Raw genomic sequence first — 21837 nt, forward strand, 5'->3', positions numbered from 1 at the left:
TGGAAATGAAAATGGAAAGGAAAAAGTAGTGAAAATGTGATGAACATATGAAAAAAAACCCAATATTGATGAATAATTAGATTGATGGGGTTTGTAAAATTGATTGTATGGTTGAGGTGGGTCTCAGTTTCTGTTCACCCTCTGTTTATGTTATGTCCTTCTGACCTCTTCTCATTCGATGGCAGTCATTTTTCCAAAATTACTTTGACTGCTCCTCCACACACACACACCCAAGATTCCTACTTCATTTTTTTAAAAAATTTAAAAACTATTTTTCTTTAATTATTAGAAAAGTTTCCAAAAAATACCAAAAAAAATAATTAGGATAATAAAATTCATATTAATTGCATTTTCAAAATTGTAAAAATAACAAATTTAAAAATAGATTACTATCATATTTGTCAATTTTGCAATATAAAAATAATGTGTCATCTAATGCCGTTTTTCTAATTATATTAACCCCTATTATTATTTAAAAACATTATTTTAAACTGCTAAAGTTAAAAAACAAAAATTAGTAAGAAGTTGAGATATACGTTGTTTTTACGAGAATATTAGAAAGAAAAGGTGATTTCAATAATTTTAAGCACGACTCAGAAAATTGCATTCAAAAGGAAGAAAAATTGAACATTTAATTAGCAAAATTTATCAAAGCATATCTAGTCCATGAGAGTCTATCAGGACAGAAGTAGCTTTATCAAAACGAATCCAAATTGGCATTAAGTTTGTATCAAATAAGTAAAAATAAAACTTAAATCATATTTTGGATAGATTTTTAAACTTTCAATTTTGTATTTATTAGATATCTCCGACTAAAGAAATGTCCAAACATTTTAGGAAGTGTTTGTAACACTCAAAAGTGACTTATAATAATACGAGGATTATAAGAGTTCATGATTAATTAACATGAAAATGAAATTTTAATTTGATTAACCATTAAATTTAGAAGAAGAAGAATATTTATTTTATTATAGAGTGGTAGTACTGAATTAGAAAAAGAAAAGTTGTAATTTAAAAGTGTATTAAGCCTTTGAAAATGTGCCCTATATATATAATCATGGGGGCAGAACCGCCATTAGAGAGTGAGAGAAAGCTTGAGAGAGAGATGGAGCTCGACGAACATGTCTTCTTAGAGGAGTTAATGGCTCTACGAAGAGATCCAAATTGGGAAGCCATTCCAAACGAAATTACCGATCTCTGCTCAAATGCTTGGCCATTCGATTACTGTTTCGATCAGAATACTCTTAGTTTTCCCCCAAATTCTTCCTCCCAACCTCTATCCACCCACAATCTCCACGAATTTTACAATCCTTTGCCAAATGAGTTCTCAGTACCACAAATTCCTGATTCCGCCTTTACGGCCATGGAAGTAGCAGCAGCAGCAGCTGTAGCCGCCGCGCCTCTGACATTTCAGCCAGAGCATCCGAATGTAGAGCGAGAAGAAGAGGAGGAAGAGGAGGAGGAGCAATTAGGTTTTCTAGCGGATGAGATTCAGAATATGGAAGCAGTTCAAGTTGAATCGATTTGTAAAATGGAGCCGAATCAATCTCCGGAAGAACTCCAGGTTTTCAACATCGGAACATGCTCCTCCTCCTCCTCCTTGGAACGAAAGAACAGAGCGAAGAAATTGCAAGGGCAACCGTCGAAGAATCTGATGGCGGAGAGAAGGAGAAGGAAGCGTTTGAACGATCGACTGTCAATGCTCAGATCTATCGTTCCAAAGATCAGTAAGGTAAGAATTAGAATCCATGTGAACCTTGAAATTGAAAGGTGAATAAAGGTAAAATGATCTCTGTGGCTGATTTTTATACGAACAGATGGATAGAACAGCGATTTTGGCAGATGCGATTGAGTATATGAAAGAATTGCTGGAGAAGATCGGGAATCTGCAAAATGAAGTGGAAGGATCAAATTCGAGGATGAATTCGTTGAAGAACACAAAACCGAGTGAATTCGTAGTGAGAAATACACCAAAAGTAATGAAATCAAAACTATATTTTCTTTCTTTCGTTGAATTTCAGATTCGTTAGCGTACTATTATTATTATTAAGAAAGAATGAAACCAATGATGAGAAACTGATTAAGAACCAAAAATTGGGAGAACAGTTTGAAGTGGAAAGCAGAGATGGAGAGACGAGAATCGAGATATGTTGTGGGGGAAAACCAGGATTGGTATTATCAACGGTGAATACGATTGAAGCATTGGGGCTCGAGATTCAACAATGTGTTATTAGCTGCTTCAACGACTTCGCATTGCAAGCCACTTGCTCTTCTCAGGTAATTTTACCTTTTCTTTTTTTCTTAGAGGATAAAATAATTTATTTTCTTTTTACCTTAAAATATTTATTTTATTTTTTAGATCCTAAAATTTACTTTTTCTTTTCCTGTTAGTTAAATAGTTACCCTCAAGATCCTTCTTCTTCTTCCTTTCTTTCATTAACAAAATAGTCCATTAACAAATGCCACAAGCTTAGGGTAGTATACACTAGATTTCATATAATTAATTAATTGATTATGAAAAATTCAAACATAACATTAGAATATATGGAAATGGAAATAGGAAATGAAGCAGAGAACAAGAGAAGTGGAGGCAGAAGAATTGAAGGAAGCATTATTTAGGAATGCAGGTTATGGAGGAAGCTGCTTGTAGATTTTTCTTTTTCATTGAAAAGAAATGAAAAGAAAAGAAAGAATTTGTGGTAATTTTCTTAATTAGTAATCAAATCTCTGTATTTTAACGAGGTTTCCAATTTTCTCACATCCCCAACCCCTCTTTTCTTTATTAAATTCAAATGGAGGAATTCATTTCAATTTCCTACCCTTTTTTCTTTTTTGATAATACTTTTAGTTCTTTTCCCACACTATCTATATTACTCACATAAAAAAAATTAAAATATTTTAAAAACTCGAAATGCACAGATATAGAGGGGATATTCAATCCAAACATCTTAAGGATAGTTTGGTGAATCATAATGGAATGATGTTATACATCGTGATGTAATACGTTTACAAAACGTATGTTTGGGTTAAGCGCTCTAGATCTAACTTATAATATAAAATTCATTTCACTTGGATAATTTTATTTTAATGATATAAGTTAACATTTGTTGTCATTGTTTTCACGCTTTACGATTTCTTGCATTTTTCATTACAAATTTTGATTATTGTATAGATAGAAAACTAAACCTTAATGTCATGTCTATGGTCATTGAGTTAAGTTTACCTTCTTTAATTTCTCTACCTTCCTTCCTGAGAAAGAAGTGGTAGATTTTTCTTGAAAATATTCACAGTTGGAAATATTTATTTTATTTTACTTATGTTTCATTCAACCAATTTCTTAATGCTTAAACATTTTCTTGAAGTTTTTGTTTTTGATGATAGGTAGGATGAAATCCAACTTCTTATCTCGAAATCAATAATATACTACAAACAACATCACTTGAAATATGTACTGTCATTGCTATTAATTTGTTATCATTATTATTTGAAGTTTTAGAAATAAAATTATTTTTTAATGGGAAAAAACTCATAAAGTTCTACAACTTTTTTGTTGTTGTAAAAAGATAGTTTGTGCCATTTTGAGCTTTTAAATTGTCCCTCTCAGTTGCATTATTGTAAATATGGATGAAAGAAAGCAGTAAAGTTTTTTTTTTTTTTTTTTGCATATTTCATTTCATAAACTAAGACGTTAATAATTAATTAATTAATCAACGCCAAAAGTGAGAGTTTAGTCACCTTCTTCGTGATAAATTTAAAGGTTGATTTTGTAACAAACAGATATCCTATGCCAATAGTGAATAACCTATTTGGCATAAAATATTAAATATATAGCAATTTTTTAAATAATTTGTAAATATAGCAAATTTTGTATTCTTTTTTAAACTATTTCAAAATTACCCTTAGTTTAAAAGAAATCTCCACAATTTTCTCTTTTTTCACAATTTTCTCTCATTCTCTACTATTTTCTCCATTTTTCATCTTCACAGTCGTTTTATCCATTCTCCATATTCACCGTCTTTTTCTCCCTTCTCCATCTTTACCATTGTTTCTTCTCCATCTTCTTTGTGATTTTCTCCTATTTTAAGATCATTTATTCTCTCCACGATTTTCTTCCATTTCACTTTGATATTCTTTTAGATGTGATTCTTCCCTAAAATTTTACTTCATCCAATTTTTACAATTTGATTTAATTTCATCACTTGATTTTGTTCAATTCAACTGATTTTACCAATATTTTTATATTTAAAAATGTGTTTAATTTCACTTGTATTGTACTTCATTAGTTTGAGGATTCATAGAAATTGAGCATATTAAGAATTTTTCTTTAACTTCTACAATTTCATGTTAAAAGAAATTGAAATTTTTTTTCCTAAAAATATTGATGAATACAAGTTAGTACTGATAGACTATTAGTTGGATTAGTTAGTATGAGCATAGTGATGTTAGTTTATCATTGATAGACCTATATCCTAGTGCAACACTAATATTCTAAGTTATCATAATAGTAGTCTATCAATGATAGACTCATATCCTAGTCCATCACTAATAGTAGTCTATCAATGATAGACTCTTATCATAGTCCATAAGTGATATTAGTCTATTAATGATAGACTCCTATCTTAGTTCATCACTAAGAGTAGTCTATCAATGATAGACTCGTATCCTAGATCATCACTGATATTAAACCATATCCTAGACCATCACTAATATCCTAAGTTATCACTAATAGTAGTATATCAATAATATATATGTATCCTAGTCCATCACTGATAGTAGTCTATCAATGATAGATCTGTATCCTAGTCCATCACTGATAGTAGTCTATCAATAATAGACTCGTATCCTAGGCCATCACTAATATTAGTCAATCAATGATATAATTTATCTTTTATAATGCTATGAGTGTAACACTAGGATGATAAACTATATATATATATATATATACATTCAGAAGTATGATTAATCAATGTTATGAGTGTAATACTACCTCTATTTCCACACATTTTTAAATATAAAAATACTAGTAAAATCAACTGAATTGAAAAAAATCAACATAGAGCGATGAAATTAAATCAAATTGTAAAAATTAAATGAAGTAAAATTTTAGAGAATAATCACATCTAAAGAAATATCAAAGTGAGATGGAAGAAAATTGCGAGAAGAAATGATCTTAAAATATGAGAAAATCACAAAGAAGATAAAGAAGAAACGATGGTGAAGATGGAGAATGGAGAAAACGGTGAAGATGAAAAATGGAGATAATCGTGGAGAATGAGAGAAAATTGTGAAGAACATTGTAGAGAAAAAGAAAATCGGAATATGAAGAAAAAGAAGAAAGTGAAAAATGGAAGACAATACGTAAAGTGTATTTGGGGGTATTTTCGTCTTTTACCCTTAAATTCAATTAAAATTTGTGGTACTTTCCTATTCTTTTAAAGATTTGGTATGTCTTTAATTAATTTGTTGTAATTTGTTATATTCATAGTCACCCCTATAATCAAAGGGCTCAACCATATATTTTGCATCAAATACGTTTCGGCCCAATTCATCTTTACTGGGCTTGGGTTTTCGACCCATAACTGCTTTGAGCCCGTCCATGACACCACTACCCCTGGTCAACGTCGATAATTTTCGTATTTGTTGTAGTTGTACTAAAAAATATTTTCGTATTTGTTGTAGTTGTACTAAAAAATTAATTGGGTATAGACTTAGAGATTAAAAAAAATGCTAATAAATTGATTAATTAATCAAAAGAATTTCTTAGATGCTTTTATGCTAAAATCTTAGAAATTCATTTGAAATATCTAAAAAAAGACCAATTTAACCTTCAAATTAGACTCACATTTGAAAATTGGTATGATGTTATTTGATGTGTATTAATTTTATTATTTAAACTTACTATTGTTTTATTTTGAAAGTTCAAAAGTTTAAATAATATGATATTGACTACTTTTAACATAAATTTCGTGACGTTTTTAGTTTCACTCCAAAACTTTTATACCATTGCTTTTAGTTTTATCCATAAATTATCGTGAAACTTTGGTTACATTTTCAATAGTTTACGAGATCATTAAATTAAAGTTTAAATTATATAGAAAATCTCATAAACATTAGGCATATGAAACGGTGTAGTATAAGTAAGCTATAATAATATAATTCTTATAAGTCTACAGTGCCCTCATTTTAATTAACTCTCAATCTTGTTTGAAATTCAAAATGATTTATACTCTATAACTAATTTTTTTATAACCAATTAGATCAACTCATTTGCTACATATGATTGATCTGTTATATTTACAATTTTTCTAAAATTGTTTTTCATTACAACTACCCTAAAATTAATGAGAAAATTTGATGTCTCTCTTCTTTGTTTTTTCTTGCTGGGCATTTTTCATGAATTATTTCATTCCATTTTCCGACGAGTGTGTTCCTGTGACTTTTAGCAGAGGTAGTGATGATATTGGAAATTTTGGAAAGAGTAGTTTTATTTTAGGAAAATGAGAGAGCGACAATAGTCTTTAATTGCTAAACACCCGTGAAAGAGCATAATCATTACCAAAGGAAGCACTCAAAAGAAAATAATAATAACAATAACAACAGAAAAGAAAAGAAAAGATGAGAAGGTTTGAATGCTTTCAAACAAAAAAAAAAAAAAGAAGAAGAAGAAGAAGGAGAAGAATAAAAGTAAAAAAGTTTGATACATGGTTGAGAAAATGGTTTCACAAAGAAGAGTATAATAATGATGATGATGATGATGATCAATATTTATCATCATCTTCCACACCCTGCAACCATCTTGTTCAGAAGTTGTCTCTTCTCTCTATTTCTCTTTCATTTGAAACCCATCCCTTTTTCATTTAAAGAAAAGAAAAACAAAAAAAAGTTAGCCTTTTCATTTCATGAATTTTACAAATATATGATTGTGTTTTTTTTTTTCTTTTCAATACTCAACACAACCGTTGGACTTCGATTCCAACACACAGTAGTTGGATATATGTATATACTTTGAGAGACTATGCATCCAAAGCTATAAATAATTACGAGTAAATTTACATATTAATGGATTGTTTCGTCGGCTGTGTAGCATCTCTGTTTACATATTATGTTCTAGAGACGTACAAGAATTGGGGTTAGTGTATAGTGTAGTGGAGGGTACGTTAGATGAGTCGTAGGTTTATTGGTTGCGATCCGATGATGGGGGCAAGGGGAAGGGGGGTTAGGTAGGAGAGTGTAAAGGGTTTGGGGGGTGGTGCATGGGCGCATGCGCACCCAAGTGTGTTTGTCGTTTGGTCTCAGTCGAAATCAGCGGAGAAGCAGCTGCTGCCTCATCATGATGATGGATGAGAGAGTGTTATATGCCACACACCCCATTAACCTTTCCCCCTTTATGTTTATGTTATTGCCCATCCTCCCCCACTCTTTTCAAATATTCACTTATTTTTATGTACCAAAATATCATAACGTCTGCCACACACAAAAAATTCTTCTTATACTTGGAATACAATAAAATTATGAACTATTTTCTGTTTAGTAAGTGGTTGGTTTAATCAAATTTTAAAAAACTAACTGAAACACAGTATGTAAATTAAACCCTTTTTTGAATAAGTAGTAAAGAAAAAAAGTCATCCTTCACCGGTGTTTAGTCATTATTTTAAACAAAAGAAAAAGGGAAAACGAAGGAATCTGATATAGGAAAATTATTGAATAAAAGAGAAAAGAGGAATTAGATACGGTGTTGGAGAGGAGAAAGAAGAGACGAAAGCCCTGTTGATCCAAAATTCCATATTGAGCATAAAAGAGATTTGTGTTCCCTTATCTCCCATTATAGGAAGAGAGTTTGTAGCTTTCATTATCCAGATTCCGCACGTGCTTTGCCACGTGCTCCGACAAAAATAGGTCTTTTTCTTACAATATGGTCCCATTCCATTCAAACCCAACAAATACATATATACATATATGTCTTTCCCTTGGAATTCAAAATCAAATTTCAATTTGGTTTTGGGTGTCTCCTATGTATTGTTTTTTTAAAATCATAATAATATAATTAGTCTATATGATAAAGATAAGATAAGATAAGAGATAGTTAATTTACTTTATAGACCTAACTTGTTTGTATGTGTATATATATATATATATACTGCTTGTTGTGCAGGAGTAAATCATGAAACAGTTTATGTTTGTTTAGGTGAAGAATGAGAATGTGGGAATGTTCGTATGATTTGGGCCGAAAATGGAGGGAAAGCCCAAGAAGGGAGGAGGGGGATAATGATCGATAATAAAGGAAAGGGATTAAAAAGGATGAAATTGCAAAATTTAGGGATTAAGAAAAGGGAACAAAGCGTGCAGAGACAGTCTGAGTGGCAGTTAATGATCCTCCATTAATTAATAACAATAATAATAATAAGTTCCTTCCTTTCCCCCCCATCAGCGCGTGCCTCTCACGTGATCTCCTCCTCATTTTCATGTTTAGTTGTTTTATATATATATATATAAAGAAAAAGGAGAGGGGGGGAAATGAGGGTAAGAGATGCGCGTGGGGGTGTGAAACTAAAAAGGTGGTTTGTTGTCCCCTAAATGCATCATATTGCTTTTCCTTTGCTTCTTCTTTGTCCCCTCTCCCCTTACACCTCACCACCCCTTCCCCTCATTTTCCTCTCTACGTAACTTCCCACTCTCTCTCTCTCTCTTATTTTCATCTCTCCCCAAAAGAAAAAAAAAAAAAAGGAATTTCAAATCATATATCATTTCATCTACTTCTTTTCTATATTTTGCTAAATTACCCCTCACCTAACTCGACTCCAACCCATCACCCATCACCTCTCTCTACTCCTTCTGTGGGGTTCATCCTCAAGCAACATCTCAAATGGTCAACCACACTAATACCTCCTACTATATCATTAATACATTTCGTTTTATTGATATTAATCAGCTCTTTTCTGCTATACCTATAATATGTATATATATATATAGTGGAAGGAAGCAGTAGAAATTGGAATGAATTGATGTCAGGAAGGAGGGACCCAGATGATGTGGAAAGTATCTGGGGGGTTGGGTTGGAATCCATTCTACCAAAGTCATGCATATTGCATGGTGCATGTCAACTTGGAATTGGTGGAATCCTCGGAACCGGGGCATTTTGGGTATTATCCCTAATTATTTCCAACAAAAGAAAAAGATGCTCATTATGTCCCCTGGGGACGAAAAGTAGAGGATCTATTCTTTTCTTTTTTCATTTTTCTTTTTTAATTTAATAATAAGTGGGGTTTGTTGAATTTTTTCACACACCCTTTCAACCTTACCCAAAAATGCTTCTTTTCTTTCTCCTAATTATTATCACTTTCTCCTTCTTTTTCCCCCCTCTAAACATTCCTAATCCAGTTTCAATTTTTATTAATCTCACACACTTTAATTATTTAAATTGTTACACTCTTCCAAAGTCTCTCTGCTTATCTTTTATTCACACGTAAACAAGTTTAATACTTAATTTAAATATTTCCCTTAAATGTGTTTATAAATCATAAAACTAATTATATTTAACCATCAAATATTTGGTTGACTGTAAACTATTAATAATTAATTTATGAATATGTTTGAATTGAAAAACATTGTATAGTTTGTTGTTTTTGTGATATTTTATAATTGATACTTTTTATCTTAGGAGGAGTAATGATGGTTGAAGAAGTATGGGGGCAGAATCGTCCAAGGGGGATATTTATGGAATCGGAGGGTGGAGAAAGGAAGAGAGATGGTCGGAATCTGGAAGAAAGAAACGACAGTGGAGGGCTGTGATTTAGACATGTCATAGTTAGTGATTGATTGATTTTGTATTGAAATGACAAGTTTACCACTGTGGGCAAGATTGGTATTGTCCATTTGTTTGGCATCTTCCACAGTGAGTGCCGCTTTTGCCTTTCCCTAAAACACTGCTAACACGATCCACATAACACGGCGCCGTTTCCCCCACATTTCTCATTCCATTATTTAATTCCCCAACTCCTCAACATTCATTTCATTTCTTATCCACTCCTAAGTTTAACTTCTTCATCTTTGTATACATATGTAGAGATTAGAGAGATTAATTATAATTTATATAGTTTATAAGAAAAACTTTAATTGTTACAATCTTATGTGTTTAGAAAACCATCCGTCTAAATGAAGACGTGTTTTCGTGGGAGTAAGGATTTTCTATTTATACAAAGTTAAAGGAAATTTTCATTGTTTAACTAAAATTAATGTAATTAGATGTGAAGCATGGAAAAAAAGGTACGAAAAGTACTTGAAAATGGAAAAATCTAAGAAAGGAATTCAAATTCCACCCCCACTAAATTAGGATTTGATACTAATATCTATGCCACCACCACTCTTATATATTCATTGGTTGTCTTAATAATTTGACTAAACAATTTTAGATCGAGGTAATACAATTTTAAGATAATTTTTTTGATGTAAAAACAATAATAACAATAAGGATTAAAAATACTGTTTTGATTTTCATATTTTAATTTGTTTAATTTTAATCTATATATTTCTTATTCTCTAATTTTTTTAGTTTATGTGAGTTTTTTCTCTCAAGATATCTTTTTAAAGTATGAGATTTTTTCATCTAGAGATAAATGGTAAAAATACAACTTAATTAATTGATTGATATTAAATATTCATCACTATTAGTTTTAGTTAGTGATTAAATATAAATATACCATTGGACTCGATCAATTTCAACTAATATCTTTATCATTAGTATTTTATTTTATTATAATTATTTAATATTCAAATAAATTATTGTTTTTAAATATCATCCTTATAAGTAATTTACAATAGAAAAAACAGTAAAAAGTAGTAAATTCGAAAAACTATTTACAACATATTTCTATTAATAATGAACATTGACAGAGGCTGATATGTTTCTGTCGGTTGTATTGATAGACAGTAAAATGTTGCGTAAATATTTTAACTTATTTTACTATTTTAAAAATGCTAATTATATTAATTAAAAATAAAAAAATGGTAAAAATAGACCAAATATTTCTACTAAAAATAAAATATAATATATATTTGGTCTTTTAGCGTTTTTTTTTTTCATGAATCGGTTTATTTTTTAATTATTTGAAAAAATCGAAAAAAAGTATTGATTTGTTTTTATTTAATTAAGTAACATAACAATAAAATTAGTTAATGTTAAATTTAGTTGATCTATTGCATTTAATTAATTAATCATTTAGATTTGTGTAAAAGTTACACTTTGACAAACGGGGGGCTAAATACAGATTTGTTTAAAACCGAGGACTAAATTGAAAATTTTGTACAAAAGAAAAAGAATGATTTTATAGAGAGAGGATTTTGTAATATGCAATTTGTATAATTTGTATATTTGTGTGTGTGTGTGTTTGTGTGTTTTTAAAAGTGGTTTTAATGCATTGAGTTTCACATCGGACACCAAAAGGCTTTTGTTACTTTGTGCCAAATGGAGGGTCCTTAGCTCCTCTCTCTCTCTCTCTACCCTTCAGTTTTCTCTCCTGCTTTGCTACTGCTAAGAATCAAAACACTTCTTCAATCTCTACTACTTCTGGTTAACTCACTGATCTTCAGATTTATTCAGGTATAATCCTTTAATTTTGCTGTTTCTTCCTTCATTTCCACCTTTTTCTCACACCTTGATTCTGCTCTGATTCTGTTTCTTCCTCTTCTTTTTTTTAATAGCGAATTTCATCTTCCTTCTTCGATTCTTTGTTGTCTTCATGTTAGTTTTCTTGCTTCTTTGTTACTGTTTTTCTTTTCTTCTCTATTTCTGTCTTCCTCGAGCTTATACAGTTTATGAATGAATCTCGTAGTCTGTGAGTTGAGAAAATTGGTGAAAGATGAAGGTACTTTGGTTATGAATTCACGTATATGTAGTTTTCGGTTGTTTTGGCTAATGTGTGCTGCTTGTTAGACTGAATCTTATTCTTCTTACTTTTTTTTTTCGTTTGCTATTATCTGAAAGAATTTTGGAATTTAAGATCTGCGACGTCTGTCCTTTGTTTTACAACTTGCTGAATAGGTAGTCAAGAGCTACGGATTTCACTCTTAATTTGTTTATTTATTTTTTGTTTGTGGAACGAATTTTCTTTTTTCTTTTTGATCTTTGGATTGATTTCGGTTTCAGTTATCCCTGTGAATTTAATGCTTTTATACCAGCAGCTACACACATGTTCATTTTGTAGATTTATTTGTTTTGGCTTAGATACTTTGTTTTCTCTGCCTCTTATGCTTCCTGATTTTTGGGGGGAAAGGCTACGAGTAGAAGATTGTTCTTGTTCTTTATTTGATTTTCTTTTCTACGTGACTGTTTCAGCCGCTCCCCAATTCCTAACAGTTATGCAAATAATTTAGGCGGTTGTTATATGTGAAATTCCGATATGTTATTTTGGAAACGTTTCTGTTCCTCACTGAATTTCACGTCATATTTGAGAGAAGAAGTCTCTTTGGGTTAATGAAGATGAAAGTTTCCAATCATAATGTCCATTTTCTTCTTTATTTATTTGATTGTTTTTCCTCAACTTGTTGGATGGTTAGAAGAAAGTAATTTGAAATTGGGAGTGGTGTCTTATAGTCTAGGCAGCTGGACAAATAACAAAGTAGAGAGAACAGAAGAATCTTTGCAGTTTGGCTCTCTAGTTGAAATTGGGAGATTCATCGTGTTTTGTTTTATGCAGGTATAAAATCCGGGCCTTTTTCTTTCTGGAATTTTGATGTCTCCACCATTACTTGATGTTGGGGAGGTGGAGGAAAGTCGCAGCAATGTCACTCTGTTGGCTTCCTCAAACTCGATGGAGAGTGTCAGTCCGAACAATTTGGAATTTGAAGAGCGTAATTACATGGGATTATCTGATTCTTCTTCAGAGGACAGCTGTATGACTGCCACAAAATCTGATGGAAACAAACCCTCGCTGAATCTTAAGGCTACAGAACTGAGGCTTGGTCTCCCTGGATCTGAATCCCCCGAGAGAGATCCAGATAATTGCCTGCGTAGCTCTTCTCAACTTGATGAAAAACCACTATTTCCTTTGCACCCATCAAGTGATGGTCTCTACTCTTCCCCACAAAAGACTGTCGTCTCAGGCAACAAAAGGGGGTTTTCTGATGCTATGAACGAATTCTCAGAGGTGAAATTCCCTCTGTTTTTTCCCTTTTCTTTTTGAAAGGCTTGCAGGTGTTGTAGTAATGTCTGTTCTCAAGTCTTAACTGTAGAACAATTTAATCTGATGCAGGAAAAATATCACGCTAACATAGGTTTGAAAGCTGGTTCTTTGCTAGAGAACCTTGGAAGTCAAATGGGGAAAGTGAAAGAGCCAACTACACAAAAGGCTGTACAAGAGAGGCCTCAAGAAAATAGTGAATCTAGACCATCTCACAATGAAACTGCAAATAACAACACCAGCACACCTGTTTCCAAGTAAGTTATAGATAAGGGGTGGGAGGTTGGCTACAAGTTTTGCCTCAACTCAGAGAGATGGTAGCTTATCTGCTGCACTTGCAGGGCACAGGTTGTGGGTTGGCCGCCCATAAGATCTTTCAGGAAGAACACATTGGCTACAACTTCAAAGAACAATGATGAAGTTGATGGAAAGGCAATGGCTGGGGCACTCTTTATCAAAGTCAGCATGGATGGTGCTCCTTATCTTAGGAAGGTAGATCTGAGGAATTACTCTGCCTATCAGGAGCTGTCTTCTGCCCTTGAGAAGATGTTCAGCTGTTTCACTATAGGTGAGCTTTTTGAAACTTTCTTTTCAATCGAAAAATCTGTTACATGATGATAAAATAGTATTGTTAATTTCAAAACTGATACTTGAAAATTACCTGTCTAGTTTGCATGGATCTAGTTACTGTTGTTTCAGTATTGAGCAGGTCAATATGGAGCTCATGGAGCTCTGGGCATGGAGAAAATGAGTGAGAGCAAGCTGAAAGATCTTCTTCATGGCTCCGAATATGTATTAACATATGAGGATAAAGATGGTGACTGGATGCTCGTTGGTGATGTCCCTTGGGAGTAAGTTATACCGTTCAAATTGGTTGGTTTCTATTTTTGTTAAGACTTGTTTCTAATCTTGACTTGTATTGGTTTAGTTCAAATATTTCATGTAAATGACTGAAGAAATCTCTCTAACTTTTATTTGCTTGTAATCATGACTCCAAATTGTTTGTTTCCTTTTTGGGTTTTTTTTCAAATTTTTATTTAATTTTTAAAAATAATTGTTCTCTTTTGGGGGATAATTGAGAGGAGAGAAATAGTAGGATGTTTTGGGGCTGAAGTGATCTTGGGAGAGGAGGTTTGGGGGTTTTAATGCTTCCTTATAGATGTTTGTGCATCAGACTTTCTAAGTTATAGTTTATTTATTTTTATTTAGAAAGCTTGGTTCAACCCTTTTGAATTGGAATCCTTCTTTTGTTTTGGGATTTCTGTGGAATTCTGTTTTGTTTTTAATATTTTTGATGCGCTTGTACATTCTTCCATTCTTCTTGTTGCCCTAAAGATAGAAAAATGAAAAAGAGAAGCAAACAAAACAAAAACTCAGGAAATTTGGTAAAAACCAGGTAGCTACTGTTTAGACAGCGTGGGTAGATGTTTATGAATGTAATGGATGCCAGTTACAGAAGCATTTGGAGTTAATGCCCTTCATTTAGATAACTATGTTTTTATACCCTTCCCTCTCTTCCTATTCTTCCTTTTCCTTCTTTCACTTCACTGCTTCTATCTCTTTTATTTGTTTTCAACCTTGATCAAAGCCATCAAAAGCTGTAAAGCCTTGCAAACATGTTGCATGTTGTACGTAAACTTGTGACTATAATTGAGAAAACCAACAGTCTCTTTTCAATGGTTCTTTTAATCTGAGACTGTTTTTCCGAACATTTTATCTCTATTGGTTGAGCATTCGCCTTTTCTATATTTCCAGCAGTAGCTATTTGAGTTTGCTACCACTTGTAAATGCCCATTTTTCCAAATAATAAGATGTTTATGTTAGGTATTAGATATTTAGTTAGTGTTAGTAAGGGGTATAAGGGTAATTAGATAGACAGGGAGTTTATTGTACAAGGGTGGTTACTGCTTGTTAAATAGAGGGAGGGTAAGTGAGTAAAGAGGAGGCTATTACGTGGAGTGATCAAGGGCTTGGGTGAGAACACTCACTAGGGAGGTTCCATTTTCTGTATACTTGGGTTTATCTTGTATTTCTTCATAGTTATATTTCAATATATTTGGATCTTGTTCTTTTTAGGAAGTATTGTAACAGTTAACAAGTGGCAATTGATGAAATTTCTTTTAATTTAGAATAAAAGAAAACTACCGTGGTCATTGTTCAATAATAATAATGTAATAGTGATATTTTACAATAGCAAAAATCTGATTTCTAATTCTGAATTCACTTATCCAGGATGTTCATCGACTCTTGTAAGAGGCTGAGGATTATGAAGAGCTCCGATGCAATTGGACTGGGTGAGTAGTTTTATGCATATGTTATGAATTCTTGTATACATTAGATTCTGCAGCATTTACTATATGACACACGCTTGCTTCTGCATAGTAGGATTAGAATACGAAACTGTATACATGCAAATGATGTATGGCTCTTTTGCATAACTCTATTTTAGGCAAGAAACTTATGTGGTAGCTAATGAAGATCTGCTGATGTTGAATGATACATCCTGAGTCTGAAAAGGATTTAATAATCTTATATTGACTGATTGATTATTACTTTTCTTGTGACGTTCTATTATTCACCACTCATTAATAGGAGGACAAAGATCATCGAGTCTTTGAGTCCTCGCTCCCCTTATATGGGTGCTGCATATAAAATTATTTTGAGGCCAATAGCATCATGTGTAGTGAAATTGATGAAAACATGAAACTATATGCAATGCTTGTTATGATTTTGAATCTTGAAAACAAAAATGGTTCATTTTAACTATTTTGTGTTTGAATGGGAACAAAAAATTTTGAACTTGAAATCTCCGAAATTCTGATCTCATTTCTGTTCATTTTAATTTTACAGCTCCTAGGGCGGTGGAGAAGTGCCGAAACAGGAGCTAGGTAATAAGCGCAATGCCACGGTTGATGCTATCCATCTAAATGTTGAAGCAAGATTGATTAAACTAAAAGTACGTCATATGTGGCTTTGGAAGGTGGTTCGAGGAATGACAAAGTGTTGGATGGGATAGGTTCTTGTGTGCATCCCTTTGTTACCTTCTGTCTTTTTTTTTTTTTTAATCTTTCTTTTAATTATTATGTTTATGTTACTTTGATGGCGTCTAAGCAGTTGTCTAGTTTGTGAACTGAACTATTTAAGAATTAATGAGCAAATCTGCAGATTTGTGGACAAGTCCCTGTCCCTTCTTTGCAGGACTCCTAAAAGTTTGTAAAGTTATTGATTGTCAAACTGTGTTGTTTTGAATGTTCTGTAATATTGTAAACTTCTGTCTATTTGACTTGACTTCTTCAAATCCTACTTCCACCTGAGTGTTCTTTTAGTCTCTCCATATACTTTGTTTTAATCACTAGCATCGTTAGTAGCGTTTGCTTTCATTGTTTATAACATTTTTTTTTCAGACAAACAAAAGAAATGACCGCTTCACAATCAAGTTATGGGTACATATCAGAAAGGAGGATAATTCCAATAGTTTGCAAAAGTAGTGTGAAATTACGCCAAAACCTTTCAAGGTAAGACAAAACTTTCGTAGTAATTTGCTTTCCATCTGTACTTAAATCATGAAGAAAATGCCAAGCCTGCCAGTTATTTGGTTGTGCCTGTCTGTTGATGACTGATTTATACTTATAATTTAGGTAATGCCAGTCTTTGTCAGTTATTTGGATATGATTGTCGGCTAGTTCTTAGGATGCATGTGACTGCTTGATTTAACTGTCTGCATTATTGATTCTCATATTAAGAATTATATTTCCCTACAAGATGCTTCCTCTACTTGCATACATGCATATGCTCTCCATGGCCATCCTGTTGGTTAGGACTTGGCGTCTTTTGGTCGTAGTTAAAGTTCGAATGAGCTTAGTTGCATACATGCATCAAGTGGAATCTTGGGATTTTTATGAGCCAACTAGTTCCTTTTATGAAGTCTAACAAAGTTGTAGTCATTATTGTGCAAATAGTCTTAAGAAAATGTGAACTATATTTTTCTAATGAGTATCTTTTATGGGATACAGTGTAAGTGAGTGTTGAGGAAAATAATTGAATGGTGCAATGAATGGTAATGGAACTTTCTGATTGTGTCTACCCACTGATTCTCGCTATCTTATCTTGTTGGATCAGTGGGAGTGTAGTACTGAGTTGATTCTTTTGAAGCAATGATGAGACCCGTATTGCATCTATTGCCCTCTTCTGAAGATGTAAGGTAAGGAAAAACAGTATATTTTTGTCTGCCATTCAACTGCTTATTTATTTTGTCGTGAAAAGTATACCATTAGGCACTGATTCGTAATCAAAATTAATAAAATCGTAATGGAATTCCATTATAGATTAATGATAATTAGTCTTAATCACAAACACAATCGGATTGTGTTTACTTAAACTTAATTTGATTATGATGGATGTTGTTTACTTTGCATTGTCTAGCATCATTGGCTTTTCATCGTGTTATCGGGATAGAGTCAATTGATAATGGTATGTGCAACTTTTATAGTTACTGTGTATGATTCATAATTCTCTTACTATGTACAATTGATGATAATGATACATTCGGTAGTAGTAATAGTATATGTATAAGTAATGATAATGATACCTCTTAGTGGGATCCACGTAATTTTAATAAGCTTCACCCTTGGCTCTGCATTCAAATTTATTTAGATTACTCTTGATAGATTAAGTTTGTACGTGACTTTATTTGCATAGAAGTTTGGGGTTAAATCATGTGATGAGGGATTGTACCTTCAGACTCCTACAAATCAGTAGGTTTGGGTGATTGATTAAGCATACCCCAACTTCTTGTTTTTGTCTTCTTCCAACCTGGACTTGGGAGTGTTGTTGTACCAACGGAATGGTTGTCACATGGTCTTTAGGCTATTTGGATATATATATATATATATATATATATAGTGAAGATTAGTAATATTGATTCAAGTTGGTGTTTCCCTTCCTACCTAACATACATAACATATCCAAGGGATACGAAGAATCTTTAATACAACTGAGAGGTAATTAAAACCCACATCTAGGAGAAACGAGAAACATTTATTTAAAATTTATTATCAAAGGATAGGTTAGATAAGAAGTATCATATCTTTGCATGAGCGCATTAATTTTGGTTGTGAACTTATAGAAGTTGGAGAAGAGGGGCGGAAGGAAGATATTAAGGATGGTGGGAGTCAGGAGGATGGGCCTCCTCAATACTCAATACTGATGTTAGTTATATTTATTTTTCCTTAAATATAATCCAAACTTATGACTTTGCTTTGCTTATATTTAATTTATGTAAACTTCACAATTCAACCCAATCAATAAAAGTTAGAAAATAAAAAATGAAAAAAAAGAAGGCGTTTGTTTTTAAAAAGCAAAAATTTAAAATCACGTTTTAAAAAGAAATATAGATTAAAAATTAAAAACTGAATTGTTTACCGAACGCTTACTTCACTTTATAATATCTACATTTATTTTTACTTTGCTTTATAACGTCTAGAGAAACGTAGAAGGCTCTACATTGAACACAATTGGACTAGCGGTGATAGTACATTTGTATTTGAATTGAGCTGTGTATTTGCATTTATTTGTTTTTAAGTTGACATGGTATACATATATATTTATTATTCTTTTGGTTTGTAGCCCATGTGGGAAGTTGCAATACTTTTTAACAACTCTCAGACAGGTTACTAAACCATTCTCTACAATCATTTTATCACAAAGCATATAAAAATTAAATAAGAAATATGCTTTCCACAATCTTTTCCTGCTGGTATTTTGAAACGATTAAGAAAATTTATGGTCATTAGAGTTAAAATTGTGGTATTACGTATGAGGATTTACTTCATGGCCAAAGTCTACTTGGACAATGAATTAGGTAGAGATCATCACTAGTAAACCATCGAAATTAATTCATTAATTCAAAAATAATTGATATGAAAAAATAATTGATGTGACTTTTCATTTTAGAGGTGAAAGGTTCAATCTCTCATTTCCACAATCACTGTAATTCCATACATAGCCTAATTCGTTGAAGGCTTTTCACAAAAAAAGTTTTGTTTACTACCATTTTTCTTAATCTATTATAGACTGAATCTTGTATTTGGTGTCAAATGTCCCATTATGTGGTATAAACCCTTGGTTTTAGGTGTGTATAATATATACTTAATTATGGTATGTTATGTGGTTACAACTAAAAAAATGAGCCCCTAGCAATGATATCATAAAATAAGTCATATTTTTCACCTTTATTGAAGGCACAAAGATCATCTACCATCTTGTGATAAAAGTAATAACTACAAGGTTTGGAAAATACACATTACTAAATTTGTTGTAAACATTATTTCATACACATACATACATAGAAAAAAAAACTAGAGAAATTTCATCCGATGACGAAATAATTTAGAAAAACAGTCCGTAACACATATTTTTATGACAAGTAATTAGATATATCATAGAACTATAACTTTTAAGTTATCCACTATTACAATTTAAAAAATGTAGTGACATAGATTCTCTTATCATTATCAAAACTCTCGTAAGAAGTCTAAAATTGATTTTTAGTTTAATTAGATTTGGCTAATAAACTCCATGACCAATTTTTTTTCTTCAAAGTGAACGTGGATAAAATGTAAGATTTAGTAGCGACGCTTTGCTTAACCAATAATCTGATGGTGGCTGTAGTCGTTAGTACTATCTTAAATTTTATCATCATCACTATCATTATTTTTGACAATGTGAGTGATGCTAATAATATTATTATTATTAAGAAAACATTATTTTATAGGAAAGGGAATCAAGATTACAACAAAGCAATTAGGTTAATGGCAGGCATTAGTCAACTCTTAGAAATCATAGTGCTAATAAATCAAGAACAAGTTAGCATTTACACAGCTGAGTTGTACATTTTTTAATTTAATACAATGAATCCAAACTAAAATTAACTACTCATAAATCCAAATGTGAATCAAATCCAAATTGAATAATGTAGATTCCTTGAATAACAAAATCAAAATGATATTATTTTCACAATCCCATCATATGAATACTACCATTTAATTGAATAAAGGACACTATACCTACACAAAAATGAAAAAAAAAACAATAAATTATATTTTCATTTTAAAAAATCAAATCAAATTATATATAATAATCAGGACTCCTAAATTAATAACAATTTAAAAAATCCACTTATTTATAAATTGCTAATAATGAAACTTTGTGAAATTTAAATAAAGAAAAATACAATCACATCTCATAATTATCTTTGTCAAATAATTCAAGAAATCAAAGACTAACACAATAAATTAATATGTACCTAATAGGAAAAGGGAGAAAGATTAGGCACTTTGCCACCATAATTTGGACTTTGGACTAAATCGTGATTTGAAACCTTATCAACTAAGCATAATTTGGCTCTACTTTTTCTTTGGTGTTTTAACATTTTGATTTAATTTTAAGTTCTAATTGAGTTTGGATTCAATTTAGTTTACAAATTTGAGATGTGAGATTTATTTCAATTTGGTCAATTGGTTTGAGATTTACACTTAATATAGACTTTTCATTGAATGCTATCTCTTTTATCTTTTAGTCATTAGTGTTTGTAACTATTAGTGAAATTTTAAATTTAATTTTAATAGTGGTGAGTCTAAGAACTAAATGTTATAAGTTCCATTCATGATCACCACCTATCTAGGATGTGATATTTTACGGATTTTCTTGACACTAAAATGTCGTAGAGTTAGAAAGTCTCTATTTCAAAATTTAGAGATTAAACGAGGTAATTAACAATTATAAAAAAGAAATTAACAATTAAAACATGTATATTCTTTTCAATAAAAAAAAATGAACCAAAAGGGAGAATTGCATTATTTGTGACATTAACCAACACATGAATATGCCAAAGCAATGAGACATTAATCAACATGACGAAAATGATACAAAATCATAGTTAATTAATTAAATGAGGTCTTTAACTTATACCCTTTATTCTAAGATTCAAATTATCATATTATTAAATGTCATTATATAATAAGTTAATGGAGTGTCGAAGCTAACTTTTTCAAAGAGCAAGAAAAAAAAAGTTTCAATACCTAATTGGTAAGCTTTAATTTAGGTTACTTTTAATGATTGTAGCCTTCTCTTTTTAACTTTTATCATATTCTAAATTAATATTTAAAATTATCACCACTCTTAATCTAACATTAACACCTAATTCAAGCCTCATACTAAGAAAAAACCACAACATGTAAACCTCTCAAATATATATATATATATAAGAAATTGCTTACCCCCCAATTAAAGGCTTTTCACTTTTGACTAACTTTTCTTATATATGCTCAAGTTTTTCGAATAAAACAATTTATACAATATATAGTCTCATACATCAAAAATAACATTTGTTAGTACGTATTTGTAAGCACATAAAATAAAAAATAAAATAAAAATCATTGTGTAGACACAAATAGAAGAAAATAAATAAAATTGAAATATACAACATTAATGATATTAAAAAAAATAAAGTTGTTATATTATATAATTTTAGTTGTTCCAATTTAGGAGGCCCATTGGGCTTGGGGTGGGCGAATTACATATCCTTGAAAAGGAATTTATATTAAACAAATAATATTCTTACCTACATTTACATAATATATTTATTTATTGGCAAAGTTCAAAT

General features: G+C 31.4%; 2 protein-coding genes across 3 annotated transcripts; both read left to right on the forward strand.

The window, feature by feature from the left end:
• The first annotated feature begins 1042 nt into the window (after positions 1 to 1042).
• LOC101221329 (transcription factor bHLH61) lies at positions 1043 to 2818 on the forward strand. Its single transcript, XM_004148359.3, has 4 exons — positions 1043 to 1732; positions 1818 to 1976; positions 2107 to 2277; positions 2561 to 2818. Exons 1-4 carry the CDS (start codon positions 1058 to 1060, stop codon positions 2648 to 2650), a joined length of 1095 nt encoding a protein of 364 aa, XP_004148407.1. The 5' UTR covers positions 1043 to 1057; the 3' UTR covers positions 2651 to 2818.
• Positions 2819 to 11397: 8579 nt separating this feature from the next.
• CSIAA2 (auxin-responsive protein IAA9-like) lies at positions 11398 to 16500 on the forward strand. 2 transcript variants are annotated; one of them, XR_004214279.1, is made up of 7 exons: positions 11398 to 11596; positions 12693 to 13142; positions 13248 to 13432; positions 13517 to 13743; positions 13845 to 14026; positions 15408 to 15469; positions 16026 to 16500. XR_004214279.1 is itself a non-coding variant. In NM_001280781.1 (7 exon segments), coding segments are annotated over 6 exon segments (1068 nt in total). In that variant the 5' UTR covers positions 11401 to 11596; positions 12693 to 12728; the 3' UTR covers positions 16064 to 16393.
• The last annotated feature ends 5337 nt before the right edge of the window (positions 16501 to 21837 follow it).

This window comes from Cucumis sativus, chromosome 2, assembly GCF_000004075.3.
Source record: "Cucumis sativus cultivar 9930 chromosome 2, Cucumber_9930_V3, whole genome shotgun sequence".
NCBI lineage: Eukaryota > Viridiplantae > Streptophyta > Magnoliopsida > Cucurbitales > Cucurbitaceae > Cucumis > Cucumis sativus.